This window comes from Lepus europaeus, chromosome 7 (assembly GCF_033115175.1).
Source record: "Lepus europaeus isolate LE1 chromosome 7, mLepTim1.pri, whole genome shotgun sequence".
Taxonomy (NCBI): domain Eukaryota; kingdom Metazoa; phylum Chordata; class Mammalia; order Lagomorpha; family Leporidae; genus Lepus; species Lepus europaeus.
The window spans coordinates 33,715,502-33,727,752 of NC_084833.1; the positions used below are offsets into that span (position 1 = coordinate 33,715,502).

General features: G+C 36.7%; 1 protein-coding gene across 2 annotated transcripts in view; it reads right to left on the reverse strand.

The window, feature by feature from the left end:
* Positions 1 to 12,251, reverse strand: part of DNAJC24 (DnaJ heat shock protein family (Hsp40) member C24) — a 68,502-nt gene that overhangs the window by 11,999 nt on the left and 44,252 nt on the right. For both annotated transcript variants that reach the window (XM_062196368.1, XM_062196369.1), the window contains exon 3: positions 8,749 to 8,887. In XM_062196368.1, the coding sequence (XP_062052352.1) occupies positions 8,749 to 8,887 (139 nt within the window). The remainder of the gene's footprint in view (positions 1 to 8,748; positions 8,888 to 12,251) is intronic.

Genomic DNA, 12,251 nt, shown 5'->3' on the forward strand with positions numbered 1-12,251 from the left:
TTAATGTCTACATAACGACAGTTCTATTCCCAAGAAATGCCTTCCAACTGTGGCTACAATTTTAAAAAACAGTATAAATAAAAAATAAATAGCATCAACAAAAAGTTAAAGGGATGAGAAATTTTAACTTTATTCAGATGGCTGAGAAATTCTTTCAGCAGAATACTGGCCAAAAGATCCAGTCCACCTCATCTGCAGCTCTGTCCATACTGTCTTGTGTGGCAGTCAATATCATGTTACTCACAGTGTCATCATGGCACATAGCAATAAGCTCACTGTATTTACTTTTACGGCATTTCAAAGGTTCAAAGTTTGCTTAAACCTTACAGAAATCTGCGTGTATAAGTTAAAACAGCAGTGTTTTCCTTCAGGTCTAACTCATTTTTTGGCTGTCTTAAAACCAAGCAATTTAATTTTAAACAATCACCTCATTCTTAAAAATTATTTCACTATATGTAATTAAAGTTTTCATATAGGAAGTAACTCAAAGGTAATCTGTTTCTCCTTAACATATCTCTGTTCTTAGAAAAGTCTTTACTTTGATAAGAAATTGAAAATAAGGCAATATTTAATTTGAAATGTATTTATTAAATCATACAGCCCTGTTGTCTCTTCCCAGATCAGAGTAAAGAGTCACAATTACAAGGCTTCCCACACTGAAGAAAAATTACAAACTTAGAGCTTAATTATGAACTTAAAGAACTGTGGAGCTTATATAAATCCAGTGCTTAAGAAAGGAACTAAATTAAACTCAGAAACTGAATTCCTTCTGTTTTACAGGTGGAGCAGCAACAGAAGTACGACTGGCCTCTTGTTCTGACCCTCAAAAATGCCTCATCCCTTGGGGCCTATGCTGTGCCACAGCGGGTTAGGCCCCTGCCTGCAGTGCTGGCGTCTCATGTGGGTACCAGTTCAAGCCCTGGCTGTTCTGCTTTGGATCTAGCTCTCTACTGTGCCCTGGGAAAGCTGTAGAAGATGGCCTAGGTTCTTGGGACCCTGCACCCGCATGGGAGGTTCCTGGTTTCTGGCTCCTGGCTTCAGATCAGCCGAGCTGAGCTCTGGCTGTTGAGGCCATTTGGGGAGTGGGCCAGTGGATAGAGGATCGATCTCTCTCTCTCTCTCTCTTTTCCTTTGCCTCTCTGTAGCTCTGCCTTTCAAATAAATAGATAAATCGTTTTTAAAAAAATGAACTATCAGTATGGGCAATGACATACATAAGTTTCAAAATCATTTAAAAAAATGCCTCTCCCCTTCCATTCACATCAAGATTCATTTTCAATTCTCTTTATATACAGAAGGTCAGTTTAGCATATATTAAGTAAAGAGGGAACGGGAGAGGGGAGGGTTGCGGGTGGGAGGGAAGTTATGGGGGGGAAACCATTGTAATCAATAAGCTGTACTTTGGAAATTTATATTCATTAAATAAAAGTTAAAAAAAAATAAAAAATAAATAAATATGTATGGTATAAATCCTAGTTAGTCTTTCTTTCCAATCATTTACATTCTTTCATCCGTTTTTAGCTTTTCTATATTCCACCTTTTCAATTTTCTAAGCTAGAAGTGTGCTTCCTTATCAGTTTGTTGATATTTTTATAATTACATTTATCCTACCAGTTATATTAATTCTGCCAATTTATCCTTTACACCAGAAGTTTAACTCATTTTCATATTCTTTGATGATTTTCCTTAACATTTTGAAGTTTTATTTTATTTGACAAATATTAATTTTGCATATTTGAGGAGTATAATATGATGTTTTGATTCATATATACATTGTAGAAGAACTTGATCAATAAAATGCCTCACCCCTGCCTATCTAGAACCAATACTAGTAGACTGCACACAACCATTCAAAGCTTGAAAGCCTAGCATAGTGATGCTAACCGTGACATAGAGTTAGAGAGAATGGCTTTGAATCCCTGCTATCAGTTACTAGCTATGTGACCTTAGTCAAACTGCTTAAATTCTGAGCCTTAGACTCTTTCTCTGGAACATAGATATTAATGAAGATTATAGCACTATTTTTACTTATTATTTCACAAAGTTGTATTGATCTGTCATTATCAGACCATAAGAAAATGACTAAAAACCAGTCTATGATTAGTGGGGGGAAAAAAGCTCAAGTTCCATAGCATAGAAAGGCAGCAATTCCTCTCTGTGAAGTTTGTATACATTGCTATTGTCTGTCCCATTAAAACTGACCCATTATTATCAAAGCCACATTTTTTTTTAGTCCCTCCAAAGTATCAAACTCAGAACCAAAAGATAGGAACCAGAGAAAAAAAGTTCAAAATAATAAATTTTGTGGATTAAATTCAGAGGGTAGACATGATGATGGGGTAGAATATCAAGAAGGCTTAGAGGTTGGTAGGGACAGAAGGACGAGGGCCTGCACTGCGACCTTGGACAGAGAAAAAGCTGTGAAGAATCAGAAGGGGAGGGTGCTATGAGCAATGACAAACGTTATTAACAAATGCGTCTGAGAGCCCCTACATGAACCAGAAGACAGGATCCACTTCAGGTCTACAATAGGTGACGAAGCTGGAAAATGTAATGGGGGCGAGCTTCAAAGCTTCTCTCTCATTTAAATTCCAGGTGAATGGTTAAGTGCTGCGTGGGGAGGGAGAACGGTTATAAAGGTTCTTTAATAGAAGAGTGAGAATAAAGAAAGCTAGACTGATCAAAATGTAAAAGACCAGGAGCAGGCAGCAATAAAGAAGGCAAGGCCAATTATGAAAATTATATGGATATGTGTTATAATCTGGAGTGGACTACTGTGGTACCTTTGAGAATAAAATGATCACAATGTCAACAATATTTCTGATTCACTAGTTGTAAATATAGAAAATTATAAGTAACTTGGGTGTGATTTGAGGCCCAAGTTTCAAGTCTGATGAAAAATAAGCAGTGAAAAAGCTGACCCATCTGTTTTAGACTCTGAATTCACAGGATCCTCCTCAGGTAGAAACTGGGAAAAGTTAAAGTTGAAAACAAAAACTTCCTAAAATTCTACACTTTTCTATTATTAAATCAGAACCTTGAACTGTGTTTCAGAATTATCCCTACAGTCTTGCCAACAGGTTTCTATAACCTTATTTGAAGATAACAAAATTTTCATTCAAAATCAGTGAGAAATAACCTTAAAATACATTTTCATTTCAAAAAAAGTTATTTGCATTCAAGTAAAAGTAAAATCATGTGAGTAGTCATCTTCTTGTGACAAATAAGATGGGGCTTAGGGGCCCTCACACAAAGTTTTCTGTATACTCTCTTCTCCCTCTCAAGATAATGCCAGTCCCAAACTGTCTACATGGATTTTCTGCATCATTTCACGTACTTACTTTTCCCAGAAACAGTCACCAAAAAAACATACCCCCGATGCTTATCTTCACGTTTTACCTGAAGCAAATTTTTACAGCCAATTTTGAAATTCCTAAAATCAAATGGAAATACTAATATGACCATAAATGGAAACTCTCATCTGACAAACACAAGTATTTTCTAAGGGTCAGTTCTAGGACATAATTTATGCACTGGTCTTAAGTAATTATTAACCCAAATTCATATCATCTACATTTCACAGTATGTTATTCCCCTGCTTTTGGAGTTAATCGGTCTTCAATATGTTTTGCAGGAAGAATTCGTATTTTAAGATATTTATCGATTCAGTTATATGAAACATAAATCTTATTGCTCATTTGGTCTAAGATTTGTTTATCTTCTACTCACAAATATTTATCTTAACAAAGGGCTGAAATGAATTGTACAAAACAACACAGAAATGACCTGTTATTGTACCTAACTAAGGAGACTGCCTGATGAACTGTACATACACATGCTCCCTTCACAGGTCTGACCCAACTTTGGGTATCCACGTACTTGGCTAACTGTGGAGAACAAAGGTTCCACATTACCAAAATGTTTCACTAAAACAGACTAATACCCTAATATACATTACCAATGAGGATTTTAAACAAAACCTACTCTAAAAAAATGTTATTTAATCTGATTAACCTCATTTGAAGGTTTGTTCCTCTTTAGGTCACCCAGAAGTAACTCAACTTACGAGTGTCACTCTGTAGAGTTACCAAGACATCACAGATCTGTTTTACTGTCATACTACAAAGCTACTGAATCATGATCCCTATTATTTTCCCATGATATACTTCTGATATGTTTTTTTAATGTGCTTAATATATGAGAACATTCCCCACAAGGTTTATAAAGGCAACAAAACCTATTCAACAGATTTTGTTCAAGTGAACATTTTATAAATCCCATAAGGGTTTTCCAAAGTGCTCATCTTGTTGAAATGCAAAGCCTAGTCTTGAATAACTACATCCCTTTTCAGAGGAACCCTGGAAGCAGCCTTTGGAAGCATCTTAGAAAACAATAAGGTAAATATGCCAACTGAAACTAACTAATTAAATTCACTAGTTAACATTGTTTTTGAAATATGTAATCTCTGTGAAGTGAATATTACTAATCCTTTTCTTAGGTTTGCTTTTCTACAGCCTAGTCAATGTGCCCTAAAATATCAACTAAAGAGTAGAAAAGAGGAAATAAGAAAGAAAAAAACTTGTCTATTTTACTTTAAGTTATCTGCCCTAGACTGTTACTTCTTGTGTATTATGAAGAACCCATCTGATAATTTCTTTGAAGAAGCAAAGAAATATGGATATCAAGCACTCCTTTAAATTATCTTTTTGATAGGAAAATGGCTATGGGCAGTATTGATGAGATTTGTATTACAACAGAGCACCAGCTTTGAGCTGTGAGATATGAGAAAGCATTCAACATCAGACAAGAAAGCATCTCTCCTACCTCCTTCCCAAGTGTTTCAGACCTCATTTATTTTATACTGTAAATTAATTGTGGGCAGGAAACAAACATTTTTAAAGCACATCCTAATGAAAAGAAAGTTTTACAATGAACTATCACCACATGCAAGAAGAGTTCTGTACAACAAAGCTATTTCCATGTCCCCAGGGGGTGACCCAGAAAAAAAGAGTGCTTTGACCTTGTTCTAACAAATTCTCTCTCTCTTGGTAACCTATCCTGGTCTTTAACAAATTAACACTCTCAGAGGTTTGCCTTCTATCAAATCTAAATCCTCACCATTAAAAGTTCAAGTTCATTTTCTTTTTTTAAGGAGCCAGTTACTGAAGGTGGATCAAGAAAAAAATATTAAACAGAAATAACAACACAAAAGTAGGTTGATTATGAGATTTTTGAAAAATAGCTCTGGTATAAAAGGTTCAAAATAACAAGCCAACCTCCATTTAAAATTGAAATAAAGCACTCATTCTTAACTTTTCATAGCCTCTGGGAAAAAATGAAATATTTAGGGGACAGTGTTGTGGTACAGCAAGTTTAAGCCATTGCCTGTGACCCCCATTATCCTGTGAGTGCTGGTTTGAGACCAGGCTGCTCTATTTCTGACCCAACTCCCTGCTAATGTGCCTGGGAAAGCAGTGAAAGATAACCCAAGTATGTGGGTCCCCGTTACTCATGTGGAAGGCATGGATGGAGTTCCAGGCTCTTGGCTTTAGTCTGGCCCAGTCCTCTCCATTGCAGCCATTTGGAGAATGAACCAGCAGATGGAAGATCTCTGTAACTGTGTGTGTAACTCTGCTTTTCAAACAGTTATTTATTTATTTTTTTTTAAAGAAATATTTAATGCTTAGATCTAAGGAACTAAAATGGCATGAGAAGCTATTTCTGCTGTCCTAGAACAGCTCAATTCAGTAATCACCTGCTTGAGAAATCTGCAAGGCAGACTGATATCATATAAATTCCAAGCTATTTATTTGAGTCATGAATCAGGCCCAACTCTCAGTTTATTTGGCTTGTCTAAACTACTAACCCATGAGTCCCCTGTGATTCAGTGGCCACAGCTGCTTCCATTAAAAGCTTAAAAGCTTAAAACCAAGGACTCAAAGTTTAAAAGAAATCCAATGTTACAAGGACTTCTCAAAGAGAAAGTCTTGAATATGTTGATTATTTGTTCTTCTAACATCTCTTAAAACCCTTCTTGTATGTAACTCTATGCTCACGTTTGACTTATTTTGCTATTTCTTTCCATTTCGGGTATATCCCACCTTATACCCTCGCAATAGAGAATATTTTATGATGTTTGACCTCTCCCTACACCATTTCTCTTTGGACAGCAGGCTTCTAGTCAATTTCACTAATATCTAATAGTATAATGTAATATGTAATAGTATACAGGCTGTGGAGTGGTAGAAATGATGAGTGACAGTGAAAGTATATACCTTATCCTCTTTAGGATGCAGTGTTGTGTGGGGATTTTTTTTGTTTGTTTGTTTTTGGTAAGATTTATCTATTTATTTATTTGAAAGACAGAGAGGGAGAGACAGAGAAATCTTCCATTGACTAATTTACCCCTCAAACGGCCAAAACAGCCAGCTCTGGGCCAGACTGAAGCCAGGAGCCAGGAGCCAGGAACCCCATCCTGATCTTCTATATGTGTAACAGGAGCCCATGTACTTTGACCACCTTGTGCTGCCTTCCCTGCATTAGCTGGGAGCTTGATCAGAAGGGGAGCAGCTTGGGGCTCAAATGGACACTCTGATATGGGATGTCAATGTCACAAGTGGCAGTTTAACCTGATGCTCCACAATGCTGGCCTCTAGGGTACAGTTTTGTGTGAATTACTCTTATCTTTTTTTTTTTTTTTAAAGATTTATATATTTATTTGGAAGGCTGAGTTATACAGAGAGAGGAGAGGCAGAGAGAGAGAGGTTTTCCATCTGTTGGTTTACTCCCCAATTGGCCACAATGGCTGGAGCTGCACCAATCAGAAGGCAGGAGCCAGGACTTCTTCTGGGTCTCCCACGTGGGTACAGAGGCCCAAGGACTTGGGCCATTTTCCACTGCTTTCCCAGGCCATAGCAGAGAGCTGGATCAGAAGTGGAGCAGCCATGACTCGAACCAGCACCCATAGGGGATGCTGGCACTGCAGGCTGTGGCCTTACCCGCTATGCCACAGTGCTGGCCCCAGAATTACTCTTATATTAAGCAAACTGGCACCCCTCTTAATAAAGACTAGTAAACATGTGCAAAAATCACCTACAGTAGAGTCTGCTAGCTTTGGGAATACAGGTTACTTTTCACATACAACACATTCATGTGTATTAGTTCCAATTCTTTCACAGAAATTCTATTATGTGAATGAAGGTTAAAAAGGTGTTATCTATGGGGAGAAAGTCTATATTCTTCTGTCAGAAGTAAAAACATTTACTAAAGAAATACATTAGAAACATTAGGAAGATGTTTATATGTGAGGGGACTTCAAAAAGTTCATGGAAAAATAGAATTAAAACATGCTTTTGTATTGATGCCAATATTTCTGAAATCCATGCATAGTTTTTCCATAATACTCTTAAGAATTCATTTTCCATGAACTTTCTAAAGTACTCTTATTTACACAAAACAGAAGTACAGCCTAATAGTCAAGGCATATTTAAAAATTAATGCAAATTTTTTGTAATGGTACATTTACCAAGTTCTTAATATTTTTTAAAAAGGCCATTAGCTTAAAAAAAAAAAAGGCCTTAGAGCTTCTTAGTACTATAAGTCACTAATAAAAACAGATATTTAAGTATATAAACAAATTGCTTATTAAGTCTTTTTACATAAAGGAATCAGACATTGTCTATAGGAAATAATCTATTTTATCCATACAATACCCTTTAGATGTTCTACAAATATCACTGGCTTTATCCTGCAGTTCTGTGTTTCAGATATAAAGCCTGTTCTCAAATCAAATTTTCATAACCGTTGTAGAAAGAGCCTTAAAACCACTTTGTGAGGTTTGACGATGCGCCAGCGTATGGCATGAGAGAGGCTTCAATAATCAACTACAGGGACAGCAAGCTTTTATCCACACGTCCCAGTCAATGCCGACTGAGGCTCATGTGCCACTGGGGAGAGCAATTGAGTGTTTTCCCCACAGGCTGTAACTGATTATTGACTCCCCCCATTAGCATGTGTGGTGTATATTGAAGGTCCAAACAGAAGGCTGAGGGACTCCAGTCCCAAGGCCAGTGCTGAAAGACAGCCTATCACTTCCTGTAACTGCAGTCCATGTGTGACAAACCTGACCTACATTTCTCCCTTTCTTTCTCACAACAGCTTGACACTATTTTAAGAAGCTATTTTCTGAAAAGCATAAAAGAAATTGCCTTTAAGACTGCTTAAACGATGTGCATCCTAAAGTATCGTTTACAACGATCTTATATAGAATAGTTTATTCTGCGGCCATCATGAAACTCAGCCTAAAAATGAACTCAAAGATAGCAAAGAGCTTTACAAAGTTATAGGACAGAATAGGATAGGATACAACCTATATAGTATCTTCTTTTAGAAGGTCATTTATGATAGTAGCCTCAAAAGTACTATTAGGATTTTAATGTGTACATAGGTAAATTTAATAAAAACTATAAAACACATTAATTAGGAATGTATAATTAAACATTTTTCAATAGTTATAAAAAGTAGCTTTCATGGATTCAAAGGAATCAATATCCTAGTAGTTCTTTTAACTTCTCAATGGATACACAATAATCATTATGAAGAATAGGGCATAATTAAAAACAGTGACAGTGTGGAGGTGTAAAGGTGGCAATAACTGGGTGCAAATGCTGGAAAATGCTCCCGATGATGGCTGCAGACTGCGCTTCACATAGATGCCCATGGACTGGGGCTCCAAACCCAAGAACCTACCATGCCGCTGCAGGTCATACTCTTTTTTTGTCTCTTCATTCCCTAGGATTTTCCACGCCTGATCAATTTCGATGAACTTCTGTAAACATTCCTCCACTGTTCCTGCTGGAACATCTGTATTTTGTTTATCTGGATGATACTGCCAATCAAAAATAAAGGGAGTGGTGAGTACTGAATTGAGTAGGGATAGGTTTAAGGGCGGGCGGGGGGGGGGGTCCACAATTGCAAATCTTAGCTTCAGTTAAGAGAAAAGATAACGAGAAGAAGAAAACTAAGATGCCAATGTAGTAAGACAACAGTGTTTGGCACAGGAGACAACTGCCAGGTTAATTAGACCATTGGAGTAGCTATAAATCTACCAATGACATGATCTGTCACAACGTGCAAAGACAGCGTTTTCTGGATAATTTGCTCATGGAATCATTGGTCTCATGGACAATTTACCTAGAGAGGATGACTAACACAAATAGAAATAGGTACGTGCAGACTAGCAGGACACGAAAAGGGAAGAACACAAACTGCAGAGCATAGAACTTTCCTGATATAATGTGCTTGGCTAGAGATTATCACAACAAAACAGACTGCTAGGTTTTCTTCATGAAATTACATCATACAATGATTTAAGATAGAAATGTAACTAATTAGAAAAATAAAAACACTTTTCATCTTCTTCCTCAGCCCTGAATATGCACATGTGGCTCACTGGATATCTCTCTTGTACTGTCCCCTTTCTTATTTTCTCTGATGTTCTCTGTGGTTCTTCCTTCTCTTTTTACCTAGGAGTTCTTCAGAAAGGATCACAACATCATTTGCTTTTCAGCAATTAATCTCTCCATAACAAACAAAATGAGGAAAGTTTAAATTTAGGGCTATTTCACTTAAGTAATATGGGTTAACAGTAGCAGATATTCAGATATGTAATTTTTCCACTCTCAGTTAAATAGGGAACCATTTAATAGTTTTTATTTAGAATTTTAAACAGTAATTATTCTAATAGTTTTATCCAATAGATTATAGAACATATTTTAATTTCAAAAAGAAGTTTAGATGATTGGGAAGCAGTTTATTTTGTATTCTTTTATTCAAGTTTTGATAATAAAACAGGCAAATAACCATATTACCATTTCATGACATATCAATGTGGTTGTTCACATACTCTTCAAATAATGATATGATCATTTAAATTCTTTTATTGATTGCTTTACAGAAATTAAAAGTACACAAAAAATTACAAGTACCATACCATTTTATTATCCAAGTAGCTAAGGCCAAAGCTACTCAATAAGTTGTGGCAAGTAACATGAACCAAATGACTTCAATTTCCAATGGAGAATTCAGAAAGTATGGACGTTTTTCATTATATTGTGGAGTATTGCCTTTAATAATGAAGTCAACTTCTTAATGAACTTCCCCACACTACTGATGATACTTATGAATAGAGCAAAAGGTATTGTGATATTTCAATACACAGAACTGGAAAACATTATACATGATGGGAGGGTTTAACAATAAGAATTAAGCTCTACTTTCCCTTTGGCAAACTACTCCTCCCATGACAGATCCATATCATGACTGAAAAACAGAAAAGGAAACTAAAGCTTTACTGATTCATCTTCTTATGTCCACAATTCACTAAATGATACTCAAAAAAGTATTCCGATTCTGAGATTTTAATAATCCCTGAAGTTGGGATAGTCAAGAAGCATGCCAAAGTCAAAATAGAGTTGGCTGTATTAAAGTTCACTATCTGATCCATTCCTAAGACTATGTGAAGACCATCTGTGTAAATGTTATTCCATGCAACATACTCAGCTATGCCATCAGTATACATTTAAGATAGAGTTACATGTGAAAACTCTTAATCTCAACCTGTCACAAGTGTTAAGTAAAGCACAGGAAGAAACATTCTAAACATCCAGAGTGGGAGCACAGATTAAAAGAAAAGTAATTTCTATTAGGCCATTATATAAAGTCTACTTGGTACAACAAATAGAAAAGGTTAGACCTAATCATCTGATTAAGAAAGTTCTACAAAATCAGGAATTAGTTCCTGTTTTCCCCAAATTAAAATCTCTAGCTGAGGGCTGGTGCTGTGGCGCAGTGGGTTAACGCCCTGGCCTGAATCAGCGGCATCCCATATGGGAGCCAGTTCGAGACCCGGCTGCTCCACTTCCGATCCAGCTCTCTGCTATGGCCTAGGAAAGCAGTAGAGGATGGCCCAAGTCCTTAGGCCTCCGTACCCACCTGGGAGACCCAGAGGAAGCTCCTGACTCCTGGCTTCCGACTGCTGCAGCTCCAGCCATTGCGGCCAATTGGGGAGTGAACCAGCAGATGGAAGACCTCTCTCTCTCTCTCTCTGCCTCTCCTCTCTCTGTGTAACTCTGACTTTCAAATACATAAATAAACCTTAAAAAAAAAACCTGTAGCTAAATTTATTGAGTCATATATATTCTCTGATAGTCAAAGTACAATTCAATCTCTTCCTAATTACCATTTTCTGATTGCTATTTGAAATGATTAGCTCTGAAGCTTTGAAGTCTATTCAGTTGTGCTACTAAAATTTAATATCATTCCATAACATCCATTAAATAGCTATATTGCATTTAGAAATGGCAATTATAACAATACAATGTCATTTAGTATGCTGAACGCCTCAGTCCAATCTGTTGGTAACAACTGCCAGAAAAAATGAAAATTGTAATAGCCTGGGGTAATCTGATAGCGGGCCCCCAAATATATCAAATCCTAATCCCTGGTTCTTGTAAATGTTACTCTATCTGGAAAAAAAGGCAATCTGCAGATGTGATTAAGATAAAGATCTTGCATTAAGTAAACTAAAAATAGATCTTTGTAAAAATTAAGAGTGGGAATGGGAGAAGGAGGAGGGAGAAGGGTTGGGGCATGGGAGAGTAGGGTGGAAAGTATCACTATACCCCCAAATCTGTATATATGAAATACATGAAACTTGCATAACTTAAATAAAATTTGAAAAAATTAATAAAAATTAAAGATAAAGATCTTGAAATGGGGAGATTATTCAGGAGGCCCACATGCAAATCAAAATGTTCTTAAAAGAAAAGAGGCAGAGGGGGATTTGACACACACAGAGAACATGACATGAAGATACTCTCCTGGAAGACTGAAGTGATGCGGCCACAAGTCAAGAAACACCACCAGTCATCAGCAGCTGGAAGAAACCAGGAATGGATTTTCCCGAGTCTCCAGAGGGACTGCAGCCCTGCCAACACCTTGATCTTGGCCCAGTTATACTAATTTTGGTCTCTGGTCTCTAGAACTGTGCAAGTATAAAATTCTTTTAAGTCACTGAGTTTGTGTCAAATTTTGTAGCAACAAGAAATCAAAACACAGTCCAAATATTTCTATGCTGGAACACAAGAGACATTAGAACTTTTTAAGAAGTTTGAATTACGAGGCCTAGTAATAAAATGGTTGCAATATTATGCATATTTTTAGCATTAAAATCTGAAGTAATTTTCTGTTGC